Genomic DNA, 16736 nt, shown 5'->3' with positions numbered 1-16736 from the left:
CCACTTGCTAATAAGGTTTGTTATGGTTTGGGGTTTTTTCTGAGCTAATTGCTCTTTTGATTTGGGCTCTTTAAAGTATGTGATAGGATTGCTGTTATAATATGCAATAACCACAAGAATCTCATCGAGTTTTCTGAGGACAGACTGTCACAAGCCCTTTGTTTGTTTGTGCTGAGCTGGTACTTGGCAGCTTGTGTGGTAGCTCAGCCATTCTCTAAATTAACAGGTTGTTCTTTGTATTTGAGGGGGGATTGATGTGATTGAAGTGATTAGCATGTCTATGCCTAAATAAATTGCTCTGAGGAAGACAGGGTTCCAATCAAGAAAACTGGATAGGTCCAAACACCTATCAGGGTTGGAAGAACCCTGGTATGTTCCAGAGTATGCAAAGGACTTGAGAATAAAATTTCAGACTAGAATATGATTGGGAAAGTAGAATTTTACTCTAAAACCTTGGTTAATGAAAGTTCAACAATGTATTTTTGTTAGATTTCTTTGGAGGCAGAAGCCTTGATGCAGATACAAGACATAGTGAGAAAAACTCAAGTGCAACAATTTATTTTTCTGTGATAGCAAAGTTGGGCCAATCCTCACAGTGTTTGGCTTCCTAAGTTACTTGAGAGTCTATAGGAAAATTATCATTAAAGTGCTTAAATGCATTTTAATAATATTGCCAAGTGACTCAAACTTCTTTTTTTCAAAGGACTTGGAGCCTACATGTGTTTTTTCTTAAGAGCTGGTGCTCCTGTCTCTGTGAACCAGCCATAGTTACCCCAAATCTTATTGCAGGGCTCCATTGTGTTGGCAGGGCAGGAGAATCCTGTGTCCCACAGCATTTTAGAGTTCACCTGCTGGTTAAAATCCCTTTACATTTCAGCATGTGGAAGCACTTTATTCACTGTTTACTTACTCTTAACTAATATACTTACAAAGTCTAATAATAGAGGACTGGCCTAATTCTTTACATTTGTATGCAGACAGATTTTGTTATTTTTCCACAAGTGATACCATGGACTTGATAAGCTAATGGGAAGACCCCAAAAATACTGGTTTTCACTTCAAACTACCTTTTATTTACACATAGTAGTATATCATTGACTAAGACTGGCTTTTGAATACATGTGCAACATACAACTAACCTATTTTTTCTTTTTTTGCCTTGCAGTACAGAATTGGACAGCTGTACATGATCAGCAAGCACAGCCATGAGCAGAGTGACCGAGGGGAGGGTGTGGAAGTGGTGCAGAATGAGCCCTATGAGGATCCCAACCATGGCAATGGGCAGCTAACAGAAAAACGAGTCTATCTCAACAGGCAAGTGCAGTAAAACTCCCTCTCCCAGCATGGGCTGTAAGAAAAATCTGCAAGGAATGCAGGCAACAGCCTTTCCTTTTCAATATAAGATGTTCCCATGAATACCTGCTGCTTCCTGGTAGCCATGGGGAGCTGGGACAGATCAGTGGTTTGAAATAGAGGAATTGGCTGTTGTCCCTTCTAGACCATCTTCTCCATGAGAAGGAATTATAACTTAGAGTTCAGGATATACTGAAAGTCAGAACTTTTGTTTTCTTTTACACTTAATTGTTTGACATTCTGTTTTCCAAAATCGTTGGGGAGGGGGAGCCAATAAACTAAACAACAAAATCAGCAAAGACCCACCCTCCAAGAAAAACAAAACTGAACCTTTAAAAAGCTTTAAGTTTCTCTCACTCATAATCATGTCACAAAGGCAGCATTTTTGCTGACTGTATTCTGCCTCAGCAAAGTTAATTGATATTATGAATGACCATTGTACAATGTCAACCTTCTGGATCATTAGGCTTAAAGACATGGTGGAAAATTTGGGGGTTTTCTCCTTGAAGTTCCATCATTTCTCAGAGTGAAGTGTTTGTCTTCCTGTGCTGAAATGATGCTGCTGAGGATCAATGTCTCCACACTCACAGGCTGGAGATGTTCAGATGTATATATTTGTGCAATATGAGATATAGTGCACAATCTGCTCCCATTTTTACAACTGCTGATTTAATTGGATACCACTGCTTTTCCTGAAGTTCTTCTTTTCCCCTGGACCTGTTTCATTGTATTAAACTGATGCTCTGCAGCATTTTTGAAGTGGGCATACAAACACTGAGGCTATTTCTTCTACATTACAAGTTCCTCCTGCACTGCAAACCTGACATATCTAACCTTAATTCAGGCCAAATTTAATCACCAGTGATGCTGCACACACACAGACACAAAAGAGTTCAATAATATATAACTTGCCAACATTTGATATAATTGTAATTGTAAGTGTTCTCTCACAGGCTAGATACAGAACTTTAGAAAAATCAATATATGTTTTCCCATAGTAGAGCTCCCACAAGTTGTGGGGTTTTTTTAAATGTTTCTGGGTATTTCTTTCCTGCATGTTAAAAATAAGGCTTTAAGCATGGAAGAGCATATTCAGAATTGTCACTTCAGGGCAATTCAGAATGACCACAAGAACCTAGAAGCCATGTACAAACCATATTTGAGAAGCACTTGATTCCTGGTAGTGCAGGCAATGGAACACAGGATTTCTTAGCCAAAGATGGGTACAAACACTGACAAAGCAGATCTTTGTGCCTGCAACAACTCAGGACAGTTACCTAAAGCTGTGGTGGATGTTTGAAGTCAGGTTCACTGAGTTTAATGATAATTCTGAATCCTCCATCACCAGATTTTTTATTTGAATCTGGCAGTGGTGTCACGATCCCACCAGATACTGCAGTACTGTTGTAGCTTTGTGGAAAGGATCAGGAGGTTTCCAGGCTGCTGTGGATTTTGCTGGGAGGCCAGGATGTCCCTGGAGGATTTCACTCAAGGAGATGTGCTCCCATACAGGATGTGCTGGAAACTTCTCCTCTGCTGCCTTGCTGAGGAACTTCCACCAGCACAGTTCTGTCCCTCAGCTTTTCTTCTTCCTGGGTCCACTGCCCTAACAAACTTTGCTTTGCTCTATTTTGATCTGAACTGATAGCTCTCAAAGAAATTTGTGGCTGAACTTCATCTGGATGGAGAAGAAATAAGGAAAAAAAAAAAAAGCTAATGTGATCCTCATACCTGTGCTGCTGAAATAGAGAAATTTACTTTTCTTGGAGTGGACCTTGGAAGAATTTATGTGTCTCTGTGACTGGGACTTGCTACCAATTCTGAGTATAATCTGTGTTTTGCTCATAAAGTTATTTTTTTCAGGATGTTCCGTACTGATGAAGATAGGTAGACAGGCAAATATGCTAAAAACAATAACCAAAAAAAGTGCAAAATGAGCAGATGTATATTTTCTAGTGTCAGTATAACCTTAGTTATATTTAGAATTGTTTATTGCCTCTTCTCTCCTGCTGGAGCAATGTTTTCAGAAGCTGAAAGTCTGCATCCTCTGGTATTTATAATTTAGGCATCAGAGCAAAGTTTAGCAGGGGTAAGGGAAACATTCATGGAAACACTGACAGAGGCTGACAAAATAAACAGAAGATCTGATACAGGGAGGTCTATTATGCAGGATGTAAAATACTGCTTAAAAGCCTGTACACAAGAAAGGTTTATGTAAAGAAAATAATCCAGTTTTGAGTAATGTCATCAAAGAGCAAAAGTCAATGCACTTGGCTTTGAATCTGTAGATAACGTACTAACATCTGCATTTTGCCTCTGGACAAATAAAATATTTATACGTAGCCAGATCATGGTTAAATAAGCCTTAATGATCCCAAATGTATTTTCTTCAGAATTTTGCTAATATGGAAAGTTAATTTACTTCCTGCACACAGTTATCTAAACATTTACACTTGGGAAACTGAGGTTTGGAAGCATCTCCTGCAGTTCAGCACAGATTCAGTCTTGGCCTGGGTGCTCTGCTCAATGTTTTGCCAGACCAGCACCATTTGAACTGAGTTCCCCAAGCACAGGGATGTTTGTGGTGTCCAAGGGCTGCTGTCCTTGGAATAACTAGTTCTGCATCTTTTGTTCCTGGCAGCCTCAGTGCTTATAACTGAAGTCATTAAGAGAGGGTTGAAAGATGAATTAGAGTGAACTTGCCTTTTTGAATATTTCTTTTTTCATCAGTTTTTGTACTCTCTGTGACCAGAGTGCTGGAAATGAGAGATCCAAGAGCTGGGTAAAAAAATGCTGCCACCCTTCCATAGTATTATTCAATTCCCCTTTAATGATCCCTTCCAGTGGTGTATCTGTGTCTTTGATTTCTGGTTCTGCTGCCTTTGCACCACTGCACTGGTGAGTTTTCTTGACAGAATGAGCTCTGAGCTCTAATGTCAGTTCCATTAATTCCCTTCACTTTTGTTATTTACTCTTCCCATCAGCAAAAGGGGACTAATGCTGCCTACCAGCCTCACGAGGTGTTTTGAGTGATCTGTTAATTTTAATATAAAAGCTTCCTACTCAGGAATTGCTGTTGGTAGTGTGGGAACAGCTGCGTGCCAGGTGAGCTGAGCACGAGGGTTTTGGTGCTGACAGAGAACATAAAGAAAGAAAAAAGAATCTGTAAGAGGAAATAATGGATTCAGGATCGAAGTGGACTGAAATGCCACATTTCCTCCTGACCTCTTGTTGGAGAGTGCCTCCCTGTGGCTGAGCACACGGTGCCACCGGGACACCTTGTTCGGCCTCACCTGTTGAGGTGGCCAAAGGTCCCAGGCCGTGAATTCCCAAAATGAGCAGCCGGGTTCAGCCCACTCCAAGGCTGCTGCTCTGACCCTGATCTGCTCCCTCTGAGAGGGGAGCACAGCTGAGGCAGAAAATGAAAATTCTCCTGAGAAGTTTGGGTGTTGCTTCTTCCCTCAAACACCTCAAAAATGATGGGCGTGTTTGGAAGGATCTTTATTTCTACAATACACATAGAAATAGTCATAGTATATTCTAAGTCATAATATATTCTAATAACATAAGTCATAAGTCATAAGATATTCTAATTTTATATTTTCTTTTTACTTTCAGCAAGCTGCCTAGCTGGGCTAGAGCAGTTGTTCCCAAAATATTTTATGTTACAGAGAAGGCCTGGAATTATTATCCTTACACAATCACAGGTAAGGAATGTGGCAGAAATGGTTGCTGCTTTGTGGTTTGAGGATAGTTTAGCTTATCTTCAGAAGCTCCAAATTATATATTGACTACAAGCACCAAGTCTCTTTAACATCTCCCCTTGAACTAGATATATTTTTCACTGTATATTTACTGGTATCAAGAAATGAATATTATAAATTAAGGATAGGTAAAAACTGGAGTGTTGTGTCTATGCAATTTCTTACTTGCAAAGAAAACATCAGGTGCTTGGATTCTGTCTGACTTGTGTCCTTTATTGTCCCTTAGACTTAAGTCAAATATAAATTTGTAGACTATCTGACACAATCATTTTTATTATTAATGAGTGTTTACTGTAAGGATCTTGCATCACTGTTTTATTTCATGTTTCTCTTTTTTTCTTTTCTCTCTTCTTTCTTTTTTTTTACAAACGGACAACTGGAAATCAGAATACACAGTAAGTTCTTCTTCCTCTTTTTATTCCAAAAATAGAAAATTGATGTAAAATATAATAGTAAAATCCAATCAGATCCCTTCTTAATATAACTTATTTATTATGCATTCAATAGTGAAACCTTATTTTAGTTATTTATAGTTTATAGTTTATATTTATTACTTATAGTTTAAGCAATTTAAAGGGAAATTTGAAGTTATTCTAAGGGGATCCTATAAATTCTTTTTCTTTATCACTTCAAAATAATTTGATATGTTTTTACTTACTGACTCTAGGAGAGAACCTTCTGTTAAAAAGGGTGAGGCTTTTAAGGTTCCAGTTGTTACATGGAGACATGAGAACAGATTTTATTTATTGGTTTATTAACTTATAAAATGCTCATCTCTGGTATAGTATCTGGGAAACTGTACAATCTGTAGACAAAATTAAAGATAATCTGGGCACAGTGCCCAGAAAAATCATCTATTCCCTCTCGCCTAGCTAAGGCAAAATATAGCACATAAATCATGAGAAAAATTGTTTAAATATGCTGGCCTCAATAATAGCAGTAAGTTTCCAGCAGCCTTTGGAAGGTCAGGAGGTTCCAGGTGAAGGAACCTTTCAGAAACTCCTCCTTTGATTTAGCTTGAACTTCTGACTGCAGGTAAAACATCATGCAGATGTTTCGTTTTAATTCTGCAGTGTTCAAAATGTTTGTGCAGATTTTTTAAACGCTCATAAAGCACAAAGTGGAAAAAAAAATTAGTGTGATGAAAAGAAAAAAAAAATAAAGGGATTTAAAGGCTCTGATCTGAAAACTAGAGACCAAGAGTTGCAACTGTGATAGCCAGGTTTGGGAACCCAAAGCAACAAACTGCTCTCCAATATGTGCTACAGGTAATTAGAATATTCATTTGATTTTAAATGTTCCAGAATGGACAGCAGTGATCAGGGACAGATTCTCAGCTGGTTTTGCCAGAAGAGACTTTTGGTAGGGTCTGTCAGAGTTCACATTAATTAAGGTTTACCTTTGATAGCTCATTTAGTTTTAGGCTGGGAAGTTGACGTTTGCTGTGTTGAACTGATATCTCTCCATGGTAAATTTTTTCTTTAACTGAAAGTAAATTTGAATCTTTTAATGTGATTTTTTTTTTCTTTAACTGAGAGAGACAAGTGGGGATGATGCAAAGGGTGGTGGCAGACAGAAATATGTGTCTAAATTTGAAATGCAATACATTATTAAAGCCAAACAGCAGTGCTGTACTTAGAGAATCTGAATCAGGAGGTGATTTCTGTCTGAGCTGGTGAAACAACACCTGGTGCAGGCTGGAGGACGGTACAGCTACAGAAATGTTCCAGAGCATCAGCAGAAGTGTTGAAGAGACATATAAAGAAAAATTAAATCAGTCCAGAAATTTGGAAGGTAGGCAAAACAATCACTAAGTGACACTGAAGCTGCCTAAGGGAGCTGGGGACTGATTACCATGGAGCAAGGAAACAGAACTAGAAGTACTGGGAGGAGATAAGGGAAACTGTACTTCAGACAAAAATCAAAAATATGTATTAATGGAGCTGATAGGGTATGAATTTATCTTCATGGAAAACAGACAGTGCTTTTGCCTCCAACTGTTGAATCTAGAACAAAAATGTTAAACATACCACTGGGAATAATTGCTATCCTTGTCTGGAATATTTCTCTAAATTTGATCTTCTGTATTCATTAGAGAATTCTGAAAGAAAGAATGAATAAGCCCACAGACATCGCCCAAAATATGTAAGATAGCTTGCAAACTCTTTTCTTAAAGATCATAAATTATTTCTGAAGGGTCTGTGGGAAATGGTGAGAGTCAAATTGAGCCTCATTTCAAGGAAAACTCATTCTAAAGGCAGGCCAATAATTGGATAAATAAAGCACAATCTTATCGAGTCAAGTACGTACTGCTCTGTGGTATGTTCACACCTTATTAACCTTGTAAACTCCACTCTAAATAAAGAGAAGGACCTTAAAGGCTCAGCATGTTATTTCAGTGTGTGTTAGTGCTTTGGAAGAGGATGTGAACAGCACACTGAACCTTACTGACAGTCTTAAGGTTTTTCAGTTGCAAAATATGTAAGCTGTTGAGAAATAGCATTCAAACCCATACTCTGGCATTTAGAAATGCAGTAAGGAATAATTTCATCAATCTGATTCTCCTGTGAATATTATGGAATTCATAAATACAACCTTCTTAAAGACCTGAAATTAGGACACCTAAGAAAAAATGCTCATCAGGCATTGAAAAATAATTTTCAGAATATTGTACTGTGCCGTGGTTGTATAAAAAGCCAAGAGCAATTGGATGCATGAAAACAGGAATGGAAATTACACTGTCATGATGTTAGTCCTCTGTAATCTGGATCCAGTTATGGTGGCATCTGCTTGAAGCAATGGTATTTGTTACACAGCAACCCCCTAAATCTGGCAGCAAACACCACATCTGCTACTGGGTATTGACAGCCATGTTAACAACATGTAAAACAAAAGCCACACTTGAGATAATGAGTTTAACAGAACCATTGCACAAGTGATGCTTTTGTGAGGTGCAATTTGCGCTGTAGGGTCACGTCAGGAGAGCATTTGCAAATGCACCTGGTTCAAGCTGCCATACAAAAGATTTCCTCTCAGGAAGGTGACACATGGGGGCTGTCCCAAGAAATGCTGTATCAGAGCTGGAGCTAGTCCTTGAAAGCTTCCTGCTGACATGGAGAGGGAGGAGGAAGTCAAAAAATACTGTCAAAGCTGGAGCCAAAGGAAATCATCCAATTTGGGGGTACTATTTAGGGAATAAGATATTCCTGTAAAGTTCAAAGTTTTGGTGGTTGGGATGTTACTTCAGACCTGTATGTGAGAAAGTGTCTTCAAGATAGGCACTGCAGCTGCTTTGGTTTTGATCTTGTCATTAGAAACCTGACAAGATATCTTGCTAAAATACATGTTGAAGTTTTATCTACAAATCCATTTATTTTGTGATTAGGTTGATGTTAAGACAACAAACCTGTGAAATGCAGCCCTATAGGGTAACTCCACTGGATTCCACTCCATAAACAATCCCAGGACCTGGGTGTGGTCAGGTTCCTCCCGCCCAGCCACACCAGCTCCTGGGCAATGGGTGCTGGTGGCTGCTGCCTTGGGGAAGAATTCCTTTGCTAGTCAGGGCCTGGGGCCTTTTTCCCTTGGAGGATGGACACAAGATGCCTTGCAGCTCTCAACAACCCCTTGTGTGCCAGCTTATCACAGCCTTTGCAAATATGTATCTTTAGTGGAAAATATTTATGCTGTTCACAGTGGCAAGAACAACTGAACTTTCAGGAGGCTTTGTTATTTTTATTTCTGAGGTTGCCCAGCAAGATTAGAAATAATTAACTAGAAAGCAAACTTGTGTCTACTGCAAACCAAACGAAGAAGAATTGCATAGAACTAAGTTTCTTTACCTGCATTGGGATATTGTTAAAAAATAAACAGCACAGAGCAAATATCCATTTGACCTGCACAAGTGACAGTGGAGATTCTGGACAAAAAAAGAGAGGAGCCTCAAGCAAACAAACAATCAGATCATGTTTGGTGACTAAACCATGGTACAAAATCTTCATGTGATTGAAGAACACTGAAAATGAGCCAAAGTTTAGCTCTCAAGCTGGAGTAGAAAGTGGTTAGGAAAAATACAAAGAGAATTTAAGCAAACTCTTCTGGATTTGAAGGTGCAGTTCAAGTGTTTACCAGGAATCAGTTCAAACAGATTTTCCTGCCCTCAATGGCTTTGGTGGTGTTAGCAATATTTCAGTTCTGGGGCTGAAATTTAAAAACAGCTGGATAATTTTTTAATGCATAATTTATGGACAATTGTTAGTTTCACAGTTATATAGACAAAACAAACATTAAAATGGCATTGTTTGCTTCGTACAAGGAGGAGGAGCATTCCCTCAACTTGCCAATGTCCCAAACATCCTGATGAATAGAATATAAACCCAGAATATTTATGAAAATCAGTTATGGAACAGAAAGCAGGAGACAGCAATTCCTTTGATGATTTATCACAATGACATTTATTCTTCTACAGCAAATGACTGAGGAAAATAAAATTATGTCATCTGGTATGTGTCAAGGCCCCAGAGTGAGAGTTGCTAAATGGTCCATTACTGACCTGCTGGTTTCTGATTACTTTTGAGAACAGGCATGTTTTGTGCTTCACTTAGCTGCTGGTTTATCCATGAAGTAAATTATCTGGAAGGAATGTTTTTGTATTGTTATTTTTATAATGAGATGACTTGAGAAGGAAAGCAGTTGTTTCAGATAAACATTGCTGTAGAGTTTTTTCCTGTGTTCTCCTTATCTGTTTACCAGCCCTTGAAATTTGGATCTAACCCCTCACTCTTCAGGGCTGAAACTTTGCTGCAGCCTGAGGATTTGAAGAGTCTGCATCAAAAATGCAGTACAAAGAATCCATACTGCAGGATTAGAGCCTAATGCAAAGTTACTACCAGCATCCCCCAGCTCAGAAAACAGGCTCACTGATGCCATTGTCCTGGGAAAACACAGATTTATTTTCCTTAGTAGAGGTTCCAGCACAAGGAAGGACCTCTGTAGTATTTATAAGAAAAAAATAATACATTTTTTAGAGAGCTGCAAACCTGTATTCTCATTTAATAGCTTAATCCCACTGAAACGAGTAACTCACAGTGCTTGGGAGAATTCCCCTTTTTCCAGCACTGCCTTATTCCAAAGCAATCCAGCCCCCTCTCTGATAGATGGGACTGTCATTTCCACTTGTGCACGCTGCTTTTCACTTCATTTCTTCTTCAATAAGCAGGTTACTGTTCCCATGTATCAAAGAAAAAGATCCTGAGGGAAGGCAAAGGCAGAGATAAGAATTTTATAGCAGTTGGAGGCAACTTGTTACTCATCGTTCCATCTCCAGGTTATTGTACACAATACAAACTGGTTTTCTTCCTTGCCTTGTTTATGAGAGTTTTGCTCCCTTGTTTATTTTTATGCCCTGTTTTTGCATTGTTCTTTTCCTTTCCACTCAACAGCACTTTTGTTTGCTGTTTGCCACCTTCCTGTGCTTATCTTGCTTTCCAAATTCTCCTCCCTCTCACTGAGTCACATCTTCCAAATGCCATCACCCTGCCCAGCCCTTTCCGTCTATTCTCTTCCAGCCTTGTCACCCTGATTGATGCTGGTGTGTGCCTGGTGACCTGATCACACAGCAGCTCTGTCTGCAGCAATCTGAGGGGAGTCAATAACTCCCCATTGTCCATTTTCCAAAAAACATTGGATATTCCACCTTCTATCACCCCACAATTCCACATCCCCTTTGTCGCTTACAACAAAGTTGGGACTCCTCTTTCCCAGGTTCTTGATCTTCAATAAAGAAATGCTGTTGTTACCCCCTGAGTAGCAAAACAGTGCCCAAAAATTTTGAATTTAAAGGATGTGATATATGGGAGTTACCCTATGGAAAAGATTTCATTTGCTTAACACTCTCACCTCATTGTAGCAGTCACTTTGTTCTTTGTCTTTAGGCTCTGTGGAGATCACTCTCTAAAAATCCAGTTCCACCTGTGTTGTCAAAATAATGCATATGTGACCATATAAAAAAATCATCAGTCTGAGAAGTGGTGGAAGATGAGAGAGAACATTTGCATGAAATGTCTGCCTTGCTGGGCTTTTATGTTAAGATTTAGGGAAATATGCTTCTGCTGCTTAAAAAAAAAAAAAAAAAAAAAAGTGGGATTAATTTTTACTGTGCAGAAATGACTGCCAAGGATTGTGGATTAATATTCACAAGGAACAGGAGAGGTGAAGAGCAAGGATGAGGTCTCTAGCAAGTCTTTGAACATTCTGCAGGCAGAATCCACATGGAAAATGAAACCAGCTGCAACAGCAGTGATGAACTGGCATTGCTCACACAAAGCAGGTTCCAGAGGGTGAAGAAGCCTCTCCCAGACCAAGATATTTGCTGAGAACTGCAGTAATTCCCACAGCCACCTCAGGTGTAATTACTGCACCGAGGTGAATCTGACAGCCCTCTGCATTCAATGATTGTCACACCCTGCATGTGTTTGACTGTCTCTTTAAGACTTTGCCAAGTGTTTTGGCACACTTCGGTTCTGCCCTGCTCTTGTAAGTGTTGCTTATTGCTATGGCAACGCTAATCAATCATGGTGCTAAAAATAGGCCCTGCGTTTTTCAAGAGGTTATATGTAGGGAATTGCAAACACGACTGGGGGCTGTGCTTTCCATATGCTGCTTTCATTCCCTTCATTCTAACATGGAAATGCCCCTGCTCACACTGGTAATTACTGGTTCACTCTCCTGTTATTGCACTGGTGCTCCCTTGAGCCTTAAATCTCTCCTGGTTCTTCCAAAATTGAGGTGCCAAATATAGAAAGTTTAGGAGAACAAAAAAAAAACCTGAATATTCCCCTTATTTGTCTTTTGAGTGTCACAGGTGTGCTAGGGTATAAAAATTTTTAAAGGACTTGATAAGACATTTAAAAAATCTGGAGGTGACAATACCTGGAGATGCCTCCTTTGAGAGCTTTTCACAAAGACACCGTATCATTGAAGACACTGTGACTGAAGATTTTGAATTATTCTGTAGAACTTAGGTTTAATTTCAAGTTAAAGATTGAACTTGCCACTATTTCATTCCCAAGAGGGCCCTTGCAGGCTGTAGAGGCAGTGAAATGGAGAGCTGGAAACAGTGCCCTGTGCACTCCTGTGTGTGCTCAGATCGATCGCCTCCAGGTCAGTGCTGGAAGAACACGGGCCCCAGAGGAGGCAGAGCACAAAGGGAGTGGTGCTCAGAAGAAAATAAGAATCTCCTAAAAGGTTTATTACCTGCTATTCACTCCCCAGTTTGTTTCTGACTGTTGCATAACAATTTTAATCCCCAGTTAAGTAAATACGCCGCCACTTGAGGGGAAAAACCCAACTTTGTGCACGATGAATAATAGTCTTTTGAATGATGCATAAACAGTTTTCTGGTTCTGCCAGAGCCCTCTGCCAATTAGTCAGAGTGCAGCTGATGAATCATGAGACACATTCTGTGAAATGTTCAAAAATTTGGACCCTGCTAAGTGTTCCTGTAAGGCAGCGAGACCCCCCACAGCTGCTGGAGCAGTGGTTGCCAGCCAGTTGAGTTCTGAGAGGGCTTTTTGCGGTGGAGAACTTCTGGTGGATTTGAATTTTCATTTGGGGTAAACCCATGTTGCCATTTATAATCTCAAATTAGGTTGTTACAGTTCTCTCCTTCATGCTAAGCACACAGGGAGGCTGCCTGTGGGTGGCTTTACAGAAAGTGGCTCTCTAATGAGGTGGCTTGAGGTAAATGGCACCATTCTCTGCTAGTCTAAGGAACCTTGGTCTTTTCTTAATGCTTCTTTTTGAAATACAAGGTTAGAGGATCTCTTGTTTTAATTAGAGTTTAGATTCTGGGTCAGAGGAATCAATCACCAGCCAGACTCAAGTAGGGTCTTGTTGAGCTGCTCCAGTGCAGCCTCACGTTCAGGACATGGAACGGTGACATTTCAGTGTCATGACCTGACTCATTGCTGGCAACCTCCTGACAGTGATTGAAAATAGCAGGCATTTCTTTAATACCAAGGTCAAAGGGAAATCTGACATTTGCTTTTATTCATAATTCCCTCTGAAACTGCACCTGTGCATCAGATCAACAGCATGAAGGGGGTTTTGCCTTCCATGGCACCAGAACCTTATTTTGAGGAATCTGCTCACTTGTTTTTTCAACAAGGATTGATTCTAGATGTGCTTATTGATAATGGATATCCTGTGATCAGAAGAAGACTGAACAATGACTTGTTGGGTGATTCCCAGTGAGATTTCAGGTGTTGCCCTACACCTGGCTCCTAAACCCCCTCTCCCTTACTCACCAGCCCCTCCCTTGAGGAACTCTGAATGTTTTCAAGCCTGGACTTGGACCAGCAGCAATGTGAGCACTGAGGTGTCCAAACCCTCCTTGTGTAACCTGGATGCACAGCCCTTGGAGGAGTCATTTGCCACAGGGGATTAGTGATGCATCACACAAGGAAATGCAGGGAAAGCCTCGGTGACTAACAGGGAAGATGCTGAACTGGTGTCATTCAGAGCTGGTTAGACAGCTGTTCTATCTGCTGTCTGAAAAGTTGCTTTGAAGGAACTGTGAAATGATAAATAAAATATATTTGAAATATTTATTATGATGGGATTATGTTGCCTAGTAATATAAACTCTAGCCTTCCTAAGCCAACTAAGCTAAGCAATCCTCAGAAAAATAAATTTATCCCCATGTAAATACAGAATGTTAATCTTTAACAGGAAAACATTGGTGTATTCTTCTTTTTTCTTTTTAAAGATTTATTTGGATTTAGTAAAAATGAATTTTCACAGGGGTTCATAATCCATGAATTCCATATTAATTTCATTAACAGGAAATTATGCTAAAACTCATTTCTCCAAAAATTAAGAACAAGCCCTCACATATGAAGGCATTGCTGTCTGTTTGGTCAGGACCTGCATCTGGTGAAGTGTCCTTGGGTTTTCCTATATGGGGATGGACTGGTCTATAATGAGGGGTATCCAGTTGCTCTCAAGATCTCAGTGAATTGAATTTCTAACAAGACATTCAGGACAGTCATACTCTTGGGCATAGTGAGCATGAAAACCATTGCATCTAATTATTCCAGACTGCTTATACAGATTTATTTATATCTTCATTATAATTTTCAACTTTTAGATAGAATCTCTGGATCCCTCCAGAATCATCAAACCTTTCAGGTTTACGTTCTGGGAACATTTTTTCTTGAAGTAATCTGAAAAAAATAAGAAAAGTGATACCAAAAGGGATCTGAATGTGTCAGCTGATGAAGCAAGGCACATTTCTTGTGTTAAACATATTTTTCTTTTGTTGCAGTGTTCGTTTTTGCCTAAATTCTCCATTCATATAGAGACAAAATATGAGGACAACAAAGGAAGCAATGACAGTGTAAGTATGGCACCTTGTGCAAAAGTTGATTTAATGCTCTTGGTTAACCACAGTCTGTCTGGGGCCTGGAGGTCTCTCATTTGAAAAAAGGCCCCAAATTTGTGCCTTTGTCCCTCCCTGGGTGTCCTGCTCTGGAGCAGCTGCAGAGGAGTTCCCTCTGAAGTACCAGGAGGTGAAAGATCTGTGTACCCACCTTCCTTTCTGCCTCTTCTATTCTATTTGTTCCTTCTCTAAACACAGCATCATTTACATATGTGAATTTAGTCCTGATGAACATTTATGGAAAGTAAAGATAAGATGACTAGGGGGTTTTGGCCTGCTTGTATTCCACTTTCTGTGTTTCACATTATTATCTCTGAATAAAGGGGGTTGGATTCCAAGGAGGTGTCAGGAAGAACAAACAGGAAACTCAACAACGGTCAGAGATGAGAGATCTCAGAAAGCAGCCTGGGGAACAATGGCTGTGCACTTAGCTGATGCTTTTGGCAGTCACTTACCTAAAGTTAAAAATTTTCAGAGTTAGAGATGAGAAGGACAATTAACTATGTAAAATCCTCTGTAGAGCAAGGGTGGGAATGAGCAGCCAGCAGCTGCTGATCAGAGAGGCTCAGGAGCAGAAGGCAGGAGGTCAGTCAGGCTTTGCTGTGTAGAGAGCAAAGCAGAGTCTGCTTTTTCCTTGCAAAAAAAAGAATAACTTTCACTAAAGCCCAGCATGTAAAAATTGAACCCTTGGGTTCATACACAAATATGTTTCTTCCTGTTTCGTTTTGGTATGCATTGGTTGCAGACTTATGGGAAGAGGTTTCTTGTAGGCATGAAAAGTTTAAATGTCTGGAAATTTGATCTGTAAAAGAGAGAGCCAATGATGGGGTGTTTGAACTCATTCTGGGAAAGGAAAAAGGCGATCAAGCAGATTTTAAGGGGTCTTAGCACAGCCTTGCAGTGTTTTGGGGTGTCCCTGCAGCAGCCCTGGGAAGAGGAAGGTGTTCTGTTCTCCAGGTGGGAGGAACATTTCCCTCAGGCCCCTGGGGCTGCCTGTTCATGAGGCTGACAGCTGTTGCACTGCTTATGGCAGAATAATTACATGTACAAGAACAAGGTGGAATTTGGAATACTGCTTTTGGCATGCAGACACTTTCCCACTGGGAACATGACAGGGATCATCTATTAACCACCAGATACCAACCACTCACAGGGGCTGCCTCTCCAAGCCAGATCAGTGTGGAGTTAAAAAGAAGTGTATTACATTACCAGCTAGATAAACATTGTGTAATTTATGCACTTTTTAATGTTCACTTCTGTTTTTTGGCAGTACTTTAATTCAGAGCAAGCCCACACCTTTGGTTTTGGGAGGGTGCAGACTAATTTTCTGGTGCATTCTAATGTCAGCAGTGAGCAGACATGATCTGGGCTGCTGTCTGACAGAGGAAGAACTGAAGCTATTTAAGCAGAGTGAATTCTTTCAGTGTGTCAGTTTGTGGCTAAAATACTGTGAATCAAGCCCTGAACAGTATCCAGCCAGGGAATTCAGATGAAAGTGGCACAGAGGTGGGATACTCCAGTGATGTAAATCAAAGAAACTCTATTCTGCTTGAATCCGGCTCTTCCAATGTCATTTTTACCAGACTGCCAGTGGGGCAATATCATATTACCTTTCTATTGCAGCACCTGAGTCACAGACTAAGGCAGTGTTTGCCTAGATTAAGAGATTTCACTGACCCCTGCTTGAACTGAGGAGGAGAAAGAGCAGCTGAATTAAAGGGTTGCACTCCAGCCCTAATTTCCCTGATTTTGTAATTCTGAGAGCTGTGCTGTTCCCTGGTGGGAACACAGTAAACCAGTGGAAGACCTACATTTTTGTGCTCCCATGACCTTTATCTGGGACCACAGACATGACTGGTACAGCCCTGAAATGCTGGAAGGTTCCTAAATATGGAGAGGCTTCTGTTAATCCAAACACCTTGGAACCAGGAGCAGGAGTCAACCTCATTTCCATTGCTCAATGGGCAGGCTTAAACCTCCCCTAAGAACTTGCAAAGTGCATTTCTCCTTTGTGACAGACAACTTTAGATTAAATGTCACTGTTTGTCTGGGGAGAAAACAACAGGAAGCATAGCACCCATTCCTATAGATTTCCATAGATACCCTGTATTTTCCTTCATTGCAACTATCAGCCTTGTTCTGATGAAGAAATAATGAATCCAAAAAAAACTTCTGTAAAT

General features: G+C 40.1%; 1 protein-coding gene across 1 annotated transcript in view; it reads left to right on the top strand.

The window, feature by feature from the left end:
* Positions 1-16736, top strand: part of PITPNC1 (phosphatidylinositol transfer protein cytoplasmic 1) — a 74586-nt gene that overhangs the window by 35433 nt on the left and 22417 nt on the right. Inside the window, exons 2-5 of the mRNA XM_058817298.1 lie at positions 1166-1314; positions 4972-5060; positions 5505-5512; positions 14443-14514. Coding sequence (XP_058673281.1) covers positions 1166-1314; positions 4972-5060; positions 5505-5512; positions 14443-14514 — 318 coding nt within the window. The remainder of the gene's footprint in view (positions 1-1165; positions 1315-4971; positions 5061-5504; positions 5513-14442; positions 14515-16736) is intronic.

Source organism: Ammospiza caudacuta, chromosome 19, assembly GCF_027887145.1.
Source record: "Ammospiza caudacuta isolate bAmmCau1 chromosome 19, bAmmCau1.pri, whole genome shotgun sequence".
Classification (NCBI taxonomy): domain Eukaryota; kingdom Metazoa; phylum Chordata; class Aves; order Passeriformes; family Passerellidae; genus Ammospiza; species Ammospiza caudacuta.
This window is presented reverse-complemented; position numbering and strand designations above follow the sequence as displayed.